Raw genomic sequence first — 14,993 nt, forward strand, 5'->3', positions numbered from 1 at the left:
TTCATATAAAATGTCACTTACAATAACCTAATCCTAACTTGCCATTTTATATTTGTTATAATGTCAACTTAGAATAAACTTAATACCAATTTGCACAAATTACAACATTCACTTAATCTCGATTTGCATAGATTAAAAAATCACTTACAATAAACTTAATCCCAACTTGCCATTTTATATTGGCTTAAATGTCAACTCATACCAAATATAATGTCAACTTAAAATAAAATTAATCCCAATTTGCACAAATTAAAACATCACTTACAATAACCTAATTCCAATTTGCACAGATAAAAACATCACGTACAATAACCTAATCCCAACTTATGATAAACATAATCCCAACTTACACATATTAAAATATCACTTATATAACATGATCTAATGCCAACTAATATACTGTATTAAATGCAAAATAATACATATTAAATGCCAACTTATATTAAATGACAACTTATATAATATTAAGAGCAAAATTATATCACATTATATCGAATTAAATGTCAACTTACATAACACTAAAGCCAATTTCTAACATATAAAGTTTCGATTTACAAAAAAAAAAAAAAAAAACCCCGATTTACAAAAATAAAATCCATCATCTTAAACTTCATCATATATCCCAACTTACAATAAACATGCATAATCCCAATTTACAAAAAGTAAAAACATAACCCCCCATTTACAATAGATCTAATGCCAATTTAGATCAGATCTAAAGTCAATTTACATATAAAAAAAATTTTACTTACGATCCTTCATTTGTTTCCAATTTGACGTAGCATAGTTTAGCTTTCTTTCTTTTGGGTTTTGGGCTGGAACTTTGAACATCACCACTCATTCTCGGATTTAAGTCTGGTCTTCTCAAATTTTTCATTGCAGATGCTAGGGTTTGTTCATCATCCATGTCTGAAATCAAAAAAAATTTAGAATTTTAGTTCATTAAAAAAGAGAAATTTGGTTATTAATGGAATAAAACAATCGAAATGGCAAAAAAAAAAATTAACCACAACAAAATAAACCAAAATTGCATGCGAAGGAAAAAAATAAAAAAAAAAACTAAAATTTTACCATACCTGTTTGTATATGAAGGAACAAAATAATGTCTTTGCTTCAAAAAATTGCGAAAAGAACAAGTGTACGGGAGAAAGGAAACGAGATGAAGAAAGAAAAGCAAAATGGCGAATCAAATGGTTGATTGAAACTGAAAATGGGAGGGGAAGAAACTGAATATGGAAGGTTTTTTTTTAAATGATGATTGCAGTTTTTGGAAAGAAAAATAGCACGTATTACAAGAGGATAAATCAAAATAATGGGTGTGCATTTTCCCAAATACAATAACCTGACATAAATTACATTGGAAAATGCCTAATTAAATAATTTCATTTTTTTTTTTTTAATTTGAGCCGGCCTATCGAAGACAACATAAAAATTTGTGATTGTTTAATTATCAATATTCAAGTTCACATGTTAGTAATTTTGTAAATATAATTATACTTAGGGGGAGTTTGGTATTTTAGCCTTTACGGGTAGCTTTTAAGTTTTGTAATCATATTTAGTTTCTTGACTTAAATAAGCTATTGTGCAGTACAAACGCATAGAAGAAAATTTTGACACCGCCACTTATCAGAATCTTGTCATATCAATGAAGCATACACTGCAAACCGTGAGGTAACATCCGAATATTGGGACAACATAATATTAAAAAGTACTTGTTTTCCAACAAATTCTCATTAAATTAAAATTAATTTAAGGGCATGCTTAAGGCCCAAAAATATTAAGAGTCAAGACCACAATGCATCACACATAATGATGCTTGAACCATGACTAGCTTGCTACTGTATTCATCTTCGCCACCCGAATCATTTTTCTAAATAAAAGTCATATATATATATATATATATATGCCATCTTTGGAAACATATAATAATTGTTGTGACAAGTCTTAAATCTCAACTAGTTGGTGATGGCTATGATCACCTAATTGCTCATGCATTATCTTGCACACTTGAGAGTAGTGTTAGATGTGAAATGGAGGATGGAGAGATAACGTTTGGATCACTTAATAAGGTGATCAAGGGAATGCATTTGAGGTACCTTGATGAAGGCAAAGGAGCAAGAGGGATCTTTCATTGTGCCTTAAATGAGGCAAGACACAAGGAAGAAGAGCACGAGCGAGGCACCAGGTGCATGAAGGCAGTAGGTGCCCAGGAGGAGTCGCTCGTTCGAGCATGCTACGAGCTCGTTCAAGCATGTGCAGCAAGGCCAAAATGCGGGGTTTTTTTGTGAGCTGAATGCTTTGGGAATAAGTCCAAAGTTGCCTTAGGTTATTCTAAACATTAGGGGCTATATATATGGCCCTAAAATCAAGTTTAGAAGGTAGAGAGTAAGGCTAATCCAGGAGAGAAAGCTAGTGTTAGACTACCACAAGAGTTTTCTTTTTCATTGTGTTAGTTTATGAGTAATATTCATTGCTGAATGAAATCACTATCTTGAGAGCTTATTCTCAAGTATTGTTAAATATATTAATGAAAGTAATCATCTTTTGAGGGGAAGATATCATTTGATACCTCATTAACACAATGTGTTGCTTGTTTATTGTGTCTTTTGTTTCTCGCTCTGTTTTTCACTCATCTTCTAACCATTATCCTACCATTGTTGGATCCAAGCTATTTTCATTCAATAATTGTCAAGTAGTATATATTTGTGAAAAAATCTAGCAATTTAACCGATTAATAATAGATATATTTGATATTAGAGTTGTGGTTGTGATAGGACCATTATATATAAGGTATGAATCAAGTCATGCATAGTATGAACTAGAGTTATTTATTCGTACCATCATTGTAAATATATTTTTAAAGTCGAATTAAAGTCTTACTCGATTATACAAGGTCGGATCGAATCTATTTTGAGTATCTTTTGGCATGTATAATGAAACCAGAAACCTGAAATCCATTGTAATTCAGATACTCCTCCATTCTTTAAAATATGCCCCTTGTGAACACAAAAAAAAATTAAAAAAATTAAAAAAAATCTCAAAATACTGTCGTCAATCGAGGAAACGCAAGGGACAAAACCAAACTCAAATCAACTGAATAGAGTTCAACAAATTAGAGTTAAAAATTAATTGAATGAATAACTGAATTTAATCAAATAAAATTGAATGAAAAGTTAAATGTTTAATAAATGTAAAAGCAAAAGTGTACTCAACCAGTACATTGGATAGATTTAGTCATAAGGTGTATAACAATTGTTAGTTTTAATGTTTGTGTAAATGGTAATTTAGTAGGTCCAATTGTTCTGAATATGGGCTTGAGACAAGGGGATCCATTGTCTCCTTATTTATTTATTATATGTGCGGAAGGGTTAACTAATTTGTTAAGAAGTGAAAGGTTAGGTGATTTGAATGGCATTAAAGTTGTTGGAGGTGCTCCTAGTATTTCATGTTTACTCTTTGCTGATGATAGTTTGATGTTCTGTAATGCTAGGGGGTCAAAAACTCAGAAGCTTAAGGATGTTCTTGTATCCTACTCTAATGCTTCTGGACAAGTGATAAATTTTGATAAATTATCGATCTCTTTCAGCCCTAGAGTAAGTGAGAACATTAAGCAAGAGGTTAAGCGTATTTCAGAGGTTCAGGAAAAGGAGAGTGATAGCAAATACTTAAGCTTACCTTCTTTTGTGGGGAGAAAGAAAAAGGAAGTCTTTGCATATTTGAGAGAGCGAGTATGGAATAAATCAAAGGATGGAAGGCTAAATTGTTATCGAGGTCCGGGAAGGAAATTTGATTAAAATCTGTTGTTCAGTCAATGCAAACCTACGCTATGAGTGCTTTTTACTACCTAAAAGCCTATGTGAGGAGATTCAGAAAATGATGGAATGCCTTTTGGTGGACATCGTCTAGGGATAAAGAATTAAAATGGATTTCATGGGAGAACCTATGTATCCCAAAAAATTTGGTGGTATGGGATTCCGTTTGCTACATGAATTCAATATTGCTCTATTGGCTAAGCAGGGTTAGTATATATTGTCTTCTCCTAATTCTCTTATGACTAGAGTTTTTAAAGCTAAATATTTGGCAAATCTATCCTTTTAGCAGGTGGGTATTAGTAGTAATGCTAGTTTTGTTTGAAGAGGTATATTAAGAGCTAAAAGTGTTTTAGAAGAAAGAATGCGATGGAGAATAAGGTCAGGAACGGAGATTAAAGTTTGGAGTGACAAGTGGATTCCAAAGAGAAGAGATATGAAAGCCCATTCACCGATTATTGAGAAGTTTAGAGATTTTAGAGTAAATGATTTAATTATAGAGGAGAAAGGAAGGAAAAGGTGGAGCATAGAGATATTAGAGCAATTGTTTGATAAGGAAGATAGGGATTTAATCACTACAATTCCATTGGAGAATAATCTGGTTAATGATCAATTAATTTGGGGTTTCACTACTAATGGATTATATACGGTCAAATCGGAGTATTGGGTAGCTATAGAGTTTAGGAATGATGAATGGAAAAGCAATTTTATTGATGATGATATTTGGAGAAGAATTTGGAACTTAGAAGTTCTTGAGGTGGTTCGTGATTTTGTATGGAGGGGTAGCAGGGATGCGATTCCTACAAAAGATGTTATTAAGAAAAGAATTAATTTGGGGTCTAACTTTTGTGAGCTTTGTGCCACTGAAACAAAAGGTATACTTCATGTAATCAGAGATTCTGTGTTTGCTAAAAAGGCTTGGGCTCGTACAAATCTTGTTTTACCTATAGATTGCCTTAATCCGAGTTCTTTTCGAGACTGGATACGTGCTATATTATATGCTTGTGACAGTAGAAAAGATGCGTTGTATGTTTGTTTTGCTTGGCGCCTTTGGAATGCTAGGAATGATAGAGTTTCGAATAATAATTTAGTGGATGTCCAGTATCTTTTTTCACAGGTATAAGCTTATGTTCAAGAATGGTGGTTTGTCAATGATAAATACAATCTATCGAAGAAGTCACATGGTGCGAAAGTTGATTCTTGGAATGCTCCGGATCCAAACAAGTGGAAGTTTAATGTAGATGTTGCAAGTTTTAAGGAAACTAATATGTTTGGTTGGGGTGGTATCCTCAGAAATCATATGGGTGAAGTGCAAGCAGCAATATCAGATGTTCATTTTGGAGGTGGAGATTCAAGCATTTTAGAAGCAAAAGCTTTGGAATTTGCAATGAGATGGGCTATTGATTATGGAGTGAAGTATATATGTTTTGAGCTAGACGCGCAAAGAGTTGTTCAAGCTAGAAAAATTCTAAAACTGATATTTCTGAGTTTGGAGTTATTATCAATCGTTGTAAAAAGTTTATTAATGATTTTGTATCTTGTACATTTTCTTTTGTTTCCAGAGACTGTAATAAAGCAGTACATATGCTTGATCGCAGGTCTATTGACTTTGGCTGTTGTATGATATGGATGAAAGATTATCCTCTTTCATCCAATCAATTATTTTGAATGAAATGAAAATAATTTGAGAAAATAATTTGAGAAAAATCAAGTCCCGATTACAATGAAGGAGGAATGCCTTAAAGTACAAATATAGTCGAATTTATATCCATAAACAATAATTCACTAATTTCCATGTGAAATCGCAAATTGTGAATTAAATAAGCTTATTAGATCGATTTTGGGTTATTTATGAGTCATTTTGAGCGAATTACAAATTCCAAATGCAAATCTTCTAGCTAATTATGTTACAATGGTTTATATTCATCTTTACTCCTATATACCTTTATTGTATGCGTCTAACCCAACATGTCATATGTGGGCTACGCCTAGAATATCCTAAGCAGATTAATAGCAAATATCATGGATCATCTGGAGTCTCATCAGCTATCTTGTGTTCCAAGGTATATTATACAAGGAAAAAACTTCCCCACTAACAGTAAACCTAATACCGACCAAGTAAGTGAGTAGTGGAAAAACCTAAAAAGTTTAGTAGCGGATAACTGCCAATAGTAAGGAGAAACGAGGGAAAAGGTTACTCTAACATCTAACTTAATTCCTTACTATAATTACTTGTATGTTCATCAATGTCAGGTACACATGACCTTCACAGCTCCCAAAAGGTGTGCTAAGATTCATTAAAGATTTACTATGTCCTCACGACATTAAAGAAATCCTAGTATAGATCCTCCAAGCTAAAAGCTACGGTGCACTTAGAATCGAGCTATTTAGGTACTCCAACTTATATAAATACTAACTTGGGCATCGAAAAAAGTCCTCAGAGACACCCTCCGGGCACCCTGACTTAGGTTACTTGTGCAGTCATAATCTTAGATGATATTCTACGAAAAACAAGCTAAGAATCAATTAACAAATTTCTCACTAGCATTACATCCAATTCCCTTTAGATTTGATCAATGTCGGTCATAATTGTATCCATTATCATATAGGAACAATACTAAAAGAGAGTAGTGTAAGAGTAAGGTCCTAGCTCAAGAAATGGGCATTCCTCCTAAATTTAAAGCCTCCATTTTGATTCTCATTCCCTATCCTTGCATTAGTATTGGCATTTGATCTTAAACTAAGAGGCCAATAAGTCGAACCAAATGCAGCCAAGTAAGAATTGTACATTGCAAAGTTTCCACATCAGGCTATGTATAACTTTGTTACTTCCTTACTCCTTCTAAGACTTGACACATAAACTAAGATTTCTAAATATGCTAATATAAAAGATGAAGGTTGAAGGATCTCTTTAAAGCTACAAAAATGATTCATTGTTTTCCATTTGCTAACGACAATCATCACAACTCTTAACTATAAATACCCATCCCACTTACTACAATCAACAGAAAATACTACTAATTATCCCCAACAGAATGGCACAAAAATTTCTCTTAATTTTCCTAACAATAACATTAAGTGCTTTATCTACTTTAAATGTGATTGCCCAACCATTATTTCCTGCCATTCTCATATTTGGTGATTCAATAGTAGATACCGGCAACAACAATTTCATCGTCTCAATTTTATCACCAAATAGAGCTGACCATCCTCCTTATGGTAAAGATTTCCCTACCCATAAGCCAACCGGTCGATTCTCGAATGGGAAACTCGTCCCAGACCTTTTGGCCGAGACGTTAGGGCTGAAGGAGAGTGTACCCCCGTTTTTGGATCTAGGTCTTTTGGATAAGGATCTGATCACGGGTGTAAATTTTGGGTCTGCAGGGTCCGGGTTTGATGATCTAACTAGTGTGTCAACTAGGGGAATCTCAATGACAAAACAGGTTGAGTACTTTAAAAAGTACATACAGAAGATTGGAATGATTGTAGGGGAAAAGAAAGCTAAAGAGATAATAAAGAAGGCTTTAGTTGTAATCAATGCTGGGACTAATGACTTTGTGATTAATTACTATGATCTGCCTACTAGAACGCTTCAGTACAATATAACTGGGTACCAAGATTTTGTTCTCAATAGAGTTCAGAGCTTTATTGAGGTCATTTCTCTTCCTTTAATTCCTACTCCATATCATAATGATAAACAAATTATAAACATTGATGCCTTGTTGTCTTCGCCTAATTCTTATTCAATTGAACAAATTTTGTCAGTCGGAGAGAACAGGACTACAACTGTTCTAAGATACACTACAAGTACTTGCTCACTCCGCCTCAAAGATATGTTCCACTTTGATTAAAATAATATATTCATGAATATAAAAATGGATTATATCTTTGGGGTTGAGGGAGTATTTTTATCTTACCACAGAAATAGGATGTTAATATCTAAGATTTGAACCTGCAGGAGTTGCATGAACTCGGATGTCGTACCATGATAGTGTCTGGGCTTCCTCCTATTGGTTGTCTTCCAATTCAGATGACTGCACGATTCGAACTCCCAAAAGCAAGGAAGTGTTTAGATGACCAGAATTCAGATGCCAAGTCATATAATCAGAAGCTGAAGAAACTCTTACCTCATACACAAGCATCATTTACAGGAACTCGGATATTATATGCAGACATATACACCCCGTTTATGGATCTAGTGACCAATTCAGAAGATAACGGTAAGAGAAATGTTCACTATATGAAAATTAAGCAAATATATGTAAGTACAACATTTATGCTGAGGTTTTTCATCACATTAACAGGATTCAAAGTGATAGATAGAGGGTGTTGCGGAACAGGATATATTGAGACAGGGAGCCTTTGTAATGTACTAACACCAACATGTAAGAACGCTTCCGAGTTTATGTTTTGGGACAGTGCTCATCCCACAGAAGCAGTCTACCAGTATGTTCATGATTATTTGGTCGAAGAGCTTGGTCCTCAATTAATTGATGGTCCCAAGGTTTCTGTTTCTGAATAATATGCGTATTCTTCAGATTGTATTGTAATGTATGTATGATATGTATCACCTTTCAATCATGTCAGCAAGCCAAGAGTTATAGCAGTTTATACATGAATCCCAACATACAAAACCGCAGAATGATTTATGAATACGTCAAATTTCATCGACTTCTCTGATCAGAAAAGAAATCAAAAACTGATTCATAATCTCTCAAATCACTCACAAGATTACTCCTTAAATTAGTTAATGCTTTAGCGATTGAGAGGACTACCTCATTAGATTGTTAGACTATGCAAAATACCAAATAGCAGTATGCAACTTCTTACAAATTCCCATTTTTAGAAATTAGATTTCCTGTTAATAAGAGATGCCGCCTAAAATCAGGTTCAAGTAATATTGAATGTCTAGCAACTGAAGGCAGAGAAGAGGCAGTACATGTTCACTTCTAAGTTACATATGCAAATTATGGAACGTTATTCTTAGGAATTTATATAAACTTGCATATACTCCGCTAACAACAAACGAAAAGAAAATCCTCATCATATTTACAGGATGGTATTTTCTCCAAAAATTCATAGTTAAAAAACTATCTTCTGAGACCTTAAATTTCTTATCCAATCCAAATTTGATAATGTGTGTTCATTTTTAACCCTGTCATCTTGTAAGTAAACTGAAATTTCTCAGTGCGAGGGTCTAAAATCCAAAATTTATCTCTCTATTACATACAAATGCCAATATCAAAACTGAAAGAAGGTATTGTAAAACGAGGTTTAACTTTCAAGGGCCTGTATGTCCTATCAAAGCATGAAGCTCAAAAACAGAAAAACTTCATTTTCCCTATTGGATGATTTAGAGTATAAAAGATTTAAAAGTCTTAAGTATACTATGTATACTAAAGTATAAAAGTGTAAGTATAATTACACTAAAAATTAATTGCATAAAAAATAATGGCAAGTACTATGAAAATAGTAGGGCCAAAAAGACTATCATCATCATCATCCAACTCAGTATATCCCGCTTATAGAAAAAAATATGGATAAGGTCTGGGGAAGGAAAGACGGCGGCAACTCATACCCATAGAAGAGAGCGCAGTCAAAGGAGTCCCCCGGCTCGAGAAAGATACGGAGACGTAACTACACGGGAAAGATTAAAAGGCCTATAAAAGAAAAATAAGTGGATCCACCTACAAAATAAAAATTAAAAATAAAAAATAAAAATAAAAATAAAAAGGGGACCAAAAACTAATAAAAGAAACGAGTGGAGCAGGATTGCAAAAACCTACGAGGACATCAATAATCTAAAACATGGACAAAAAGACTATAAAATAATTAATTTTATAGTTAAGGACAAAAGGTAAAAACCTAGGTCCAAAAAGAAATAAGAAAATAAAGCAAAAGTGGAAAATCGGAAAATAAGATTCACGGATCGTGAAAAGTCTCACATCTCGCGAGTGAAGGAAGACAGCTTCTGTTTTGAACTGAAATGAAGTCGCGGCTCGCAACTAAAGGTATTGTTCTCGAATATGGGCTGGAAACATTATGTTCTCTTGGCAAGCCCAACTCGCGGCACGCGAGTATTGGCGCCCCTCGCGAGTGTCAGTCCGGTTTTCTAGGCCCTTGGTTTCACGGCTGCTGTGGGCTTATTTTAATTGCTAATTTCTTGGGCCTTTTATTTGAACGCCTGTTTAAGGGTTTTATTCTAATAATTGAGGTAGTAATTTTACCTTGATCATCAAGTAAAAACCTAAAACTAACTTCCCTTATTTATTTGCTGATTAAGTGGGAAGTGGATAATCATGGAACTAAGGGTAGTTATTATTACTACTATTTAAGGACCTTATTTTTATTAGATTGTTCATACTTCATAAGTACAATTTCTAAATTCTTTAAGTAATTGCTATATTTTTTTCCTTTCCTTCCCAAGCTATTATTCTCTACAAGTTCTACTATCTATTACTTCACAAAGATCAATTATATAGTGCTTATAATTGGTTGCAAACTGTTGTATCACAAAAGTGTATTTCAGGTTTTAAGCCTAAGTACCAAGTAGGCGGAATAACGCTTTTAGAAAAACTAGATAGTGTCTCAGTTTGGTATCAAGTTTCTGCACAGTATTGTCTTAAAGTATCATCGGTTTTAAGGTTCTCTATTTATTTTAAGTTATTTAATTTGTAATTTCAATTCCTAGATTTAAAATTAGGTTGCAAAAGACTTGTAATTTCAATTCCGTGCTTGTAATCTCTTTAAGTTTTATTTGTATAAAACATACAACATTCCCAGCACGTAGATTACCCACTAGAAATAAAAGATTCAAAAATCCTGAAGTTGATGAGTTGCATCCCACATTCCCACAAGTTATTTACTTTATCTCTTAGTGAGTAAGCTACCCAGAAGCTATCTTCCTTAATAATTGATGGGTTTGGTTCATAAAGAAGTTAGATCGAGTAACTTGGTTATGTTGTTATGAATTCCCTGAGAGTCTCAACTGTCAAGTTCTCAACGTGAAATCTTATTTCAGTTCTAGTGTTTACGGTTATCCTGTTTCCAACCTCCAAAAGATTCTCCTCAGAAAATTTTATCCAAAAAGGAAAGTAAAAGAAAAGGTATAAGAAAGATATGATGTCTGCAAACTCCCCTGTCAATCTCCGGAGGCCTGATACAGTGACAGTAAAGGGAGAACTCCGCAATAAAATAGATGGGGTTTTTCCGGATGGCTGATCTCCGATCTCAACTTACAGCAAGGACTCAAGTTAAGGAACCAATTGTATACCATCAAGTTAAGGACTCAACTTACAGCAAGGGCTCAAATTATTGTTCCTTCAAACTTAATAAAGCATTTCCTAAATGCACATCCACTTAAATATCTTCTATACTGAACCAACTTCTTACCTACCCTGATTATTATTCTTTACAAAGACACCTGATCATACTTGATTTTCAAGACAGCTAGTGGTGGGTGCTACATGTTTGATCAGCCAGTTGAATAAGAGCTCAATCATTTGTAAGGTGTTTTTAAAAATATGGTCTTCTCAATAATCTCAATATAATCCTCTACAGTACATCATGAGGATTGAGTCGATTGACTTTTAGGAAAAAGGGAATACAAAGTCACATTCAGGAAGAGACATCGTTTGCAAGATGACCATTTTTCTAAAGATACTGGACAAAGATATTGAAGTTGACAAAACCAAATTATAGACAACATCAAGTGATTTATGCCTTATTCAAAAAAAAAAAAGTTAGTTATGCAACAGCTGGCTCACATATGCTTTCTACTCTAATATATGTGTACAATACAAGCAGGATTGGTGCAAACTAACCTCAAAGCAGGATGTTAAGAACATCACACTTTAAACTTGCTTCTGCATTCCCCAATTCGATCCCAAAATTGCACAAATGTGTCATGTTTGTACCTCGACTGCTTACATCCTTGTATCCTACATGATCAGTGCACATAAATCAGGATAAACTAGCCAAATATTCTGAAGCTCTAGTTCAGACAAAGAAGCATGAGATAATTCAATTTAAAATTCATCATTGTACAAAAAGGAATTTCCTTACCTGTTCAGCAACCCCTATTTACACTAATTCCCTACCAGTATGATAAAATGAGTAACAACTTGATGGCATGCTTCGAACATCTCCATGACATTACAAAATCAATCATTCTACAAAAATGAACAAAACATGCTGAAAATACATTAAGTTCTATAAGTGAGCATGAAATTCTGAAGAGAACTTTCTTGAAAACATTACACAATCAAGTAAATCATTTATACAAAGATGTATGACAATTGAAAGCTGTCTTTCCTTTATCAAAATCAGAAAATGGAAGAACAAAGAATTAAAATTCACATTAGTAAGATGAAATAAACATTTACGCACACCAGTGGAAAACTACCAGCAAATCTCCAATTTGTCATGGATACACCACTGGTTTCAAACAAATATTCTACACTCCGCAGTGGGAAAACTACCCGTTGATTGCCAAAACTTTTGAAGAGACCTACCATTTCAATCCATATGCCGTACTGATAAATTTCATACATTGTTATAGAAGAATACAGACATTGTTACAATGTTCTACAACACAAACAACATCAATTGGTCATCGATTCACCACCGGTTTCACCTCCTGCCACCATTACTATTACCTCGAAATAGTTCATTGTTAATCCGTGTCTCAACATCCTCAACACTATACTTGATATGCTTCTCTGGGTTCCTTCCTGCTTCTGTAGACATCTGGAACCTTCCAATGAAATTCTGATAAGCGGGTAGCAGATTTTGAGTGACAGACGTCTTCAATTCCTCCCTCAATTGATTATCAAACACAATCCAAGAGGATTGTATATTTAAGAGCTCCTCGAAGTAATCATTGAACAATTTAAACCGCTCTTTCAATGACCTCGAATTCATTCCCCCATTAATATTACTCCCACCACCATTCTCCACCTTCAAAACAGCAATCACCTTATTCCATGTACTCCTTTGATAATTCACACGAAACTGCCTCACTTTCACACTGTATTTCCTGATCCAATCCTCCCCAAGTAACAACCCTAGCTCACTATCTTTCACCTTCTGAACAATGTACCTCCCATTATTCATCATAAATACAGAGCTCAATGCAGGATCTTTATAAACCTTTGACTTTGCCAGTAAATTGCTCTCTAACAACTCCATAATCCACACCATTTGCACGGACAATGAGCTCATCCCCGACAATGCTCGTTCCTTCTCCTCCTCGAACACCTGGTCAAGTGTCTGCTGTGATTTACACGCAGCACGGAGATAATTCATCACATAACGTGTAATCGGATGAAGTCCACCACCAGGGATTGGAACTTTTGCCGGATCACGCTGAATTGAATTCTCCAACTCCATAAAAATCCCTCGGATAGCTTCCCCAACCCTCTTCCAAATCGCTAGGGCTTCATTTCTCAAGAAAACACAAAACTGATCAGAAAACAAAATCTCAAACTCCGGAAGCAAATCTCTCAATGTCTCATATAGATCAAGCACTTTAAACAATCTCTCAGGAGAACGACTCGAAATCGCAACTGCATCAGCAAAATTCAACAGTTGAATCACCGAACCACGACAAACCTCCATGAATGCGAAATCTGAAGTTGAAGCAAATCCATAGAAAATACGATCACACAATCGTCTCTCCGATGGAAATAAAATTCTTAATGAAAAAACCACCGATTTACACCATCTTTCAATTTCATCCTCAAGTTCCGGCCATGGAAGCTTCTGAACTTCATCAATACTCAATTTCTGTAACCCTAACCTCGATAAACTCTCCTCAAGAAACTCTCTCCGACACGCACTATAAACATGTGAACACTCCCTTCCATACTCAACAAACACCATTCTCTTCGCAATTTCATGAAGCTCATTAATCGTCGCCGACGGTAAAGCGTCAATAATAATATTAAAATCAGTAACAGGATGAGCAACCGGAATTTCACCATCATCAAACTTACCTTCCGAGTCAGAATCGGATAAGTCACGACTCAAATCAAAAGACTCAACACCGCGATGAATCAAACCGCGAAATTCTTCCTCCAACTTAAAAATCACCGACTGAAGCAGCTCATCAGCGCGATCCAAAACAACACCAAGCGATTTATTATCTCGACCTAGAGGAGAAAAATCTCTAATAGTACCTATCAATTCATCAACAACTTCAAGAAATGCAGAAGCATCAGAAGCGTTTGACCAAAACGGCCGTTCAAAGGAGAGAAAATGAGAGATTTGACGGTCTAAAGAAGTAAGAGCTTCTTCCAAGGTAGCAACCGCCGATGATGCTGGTCGAGATTCCGGGAGCATAGTGTCGGAAAATGGAGATAGTTTATCGCGAGAAAATCGGCCGTCGAAAGTTGAAAAAATGTCGATAATATCGTCAGTCATAGAATTGGAATGACCTAAAGATTTAGCAATTTGTCTTGCTACAGCTATCAATTTTTCTTCACCATTGATGTTGTTTTCAGCCATTAATAAAGATAACTACTTGAATAAATATTAGAGGTTTGTTCGTCACATCAATGGAAATTGATGACAAAATAAATTGAAATTTGACGGATTCAAAGTAGGAATGATAAAGACAATAAATTTAGAGTGAATTTGGAAAAAAAAGGACCAAAAGAATCGTCAATTGACGGATTCAGAGTAGAAGTAGTGGTAAGACCGTAAGACGATATAATTGAGTGTGAATTGACAATCGATATTGTCTAATAGATATAGAGTAATCAGTAAATATCAATTTTATTTTTTTTTTTTAGAAAAGAAAGGATAATGTGAAAAGGGATGGGGTGATGGGTGGTTGTAGAAATAGAAAGTGTTTTGGTGTCCTACTGTTTTTGGACTTTCAAAGTTTTTTGTCTTTGGTTTCCTACTGTTTTTGGTGCTACTCTTGCTAAATAAGGTACTTTGTCCAAGTTTTTAATGTTTTTATTCATGTGTTTAGATAATGGGGAAGTTGGTAATTGGATTTCTTTTGTTAGCTCTTGAGTTTGACTTTTGGTTTTTGTTTATGGTTGGATCTCAAAAAGATTTGGAGAACAAAAGCAGTTGGACCCATTAACATTTCGACTGAGGTGTGAAGGGGTTTAGGAGAAGGTTGCTAACTAACCTCTTTAATGTCATCTTGAGATCAAGTAAGCTGCCAGAAGA

The 14,993-nt window shown here is 34.6% G+C and overlaps 2 protein-coding genes across 5 annotated transcripts; one reads left to right on the forward strand and one right to left on the reverse strand.

Moving 5' to 3' along the window:
• Window positions 1–557: 557 nt before the first annotated feature.
• On the reverse strand, window positions 558–14,584 carry LOC130812505 (exocyst complex component EXO70B1-like). Of its 4 annotated transcripts, XM_057677987.1 has the most exons (6): window positions 11,874–14,526; window positions 11,633–11,749; window positions 7,937–8,004; window positions 7,762–7,843; window positions 2,881–2,996; window positions 558–909 (listed from the first exon to the last, which is right to left on the reverse strand). In XM_057677987.1, the coding sequence occupies exon 1, from the start codon at window positions 14,313–14,315 to the stop codon at window positions 12,441–12,443; it is 1,875 nt and encodes a 624-aa protein (XP_057533970.1). In that variant the 5' UTR covers window positions 14,316–14,526; the 3' UTR covers window positions 558–909; window positions 2,881–2,996; window positions 7,762–7,843; window positions 7,937–8,004; window positions 11,633–11,749; window positions 11,874–12,440. The 4 variants fall into 4 exon arrangements, with proteins under 4 accessions (XP_057533970.1, XP_057533969.1, XP_057533972.1 ...); XM_057677986.1 differs by lacking the exon at window positions 2,881–2,996 and having other exon boundaries at window positions 11,874–14,584; XM_057677989.1 differs by lacking the exon at window positions 558–909 and having other exon boundaries at window positions 1,034–2,996; window positions 11,633–14,526.
• LOC130812506 (GDSL esterase/lipase At2g24560-like) lies at window positions 6,706–8,473 on the forward strand. The gene is made up of 3 exons (XM_057677991.1): window positions 6,706–7,462; window positions 7,768–8,029; window positions 8,114–8,473. Exons 1-3 carry the CDS (start codon window positions 6,845–6,847, stop codon window positions 8,329–8,331), a joined length of 1,098 nt encoding a protein of 365 aa, XP_057533974.1. The 5' UTR covers window positions 6,706–6,844; the 3' UTR covers window positions 8,332–8,473.
• Window positions 14,585–14,993: the final 409 nt, after the last annotated feature.

This window comes from Amaranthus tricolor, chromosome 5 (assembly GCF_026212465.1).
Source record: "Amaranthus tricolor cultivar Red isolate AtriRed21 chromosome 5, ASM2621246v1, whole genome shotgun sequence".
NCBI classification, from domain to species: Eukaryota; Viridiplantae; Streptophyta; class Magnoliopsida; order Caryophyllales; family Amaranthaceae; genus Amaranthus; species Amaranthus tricolor.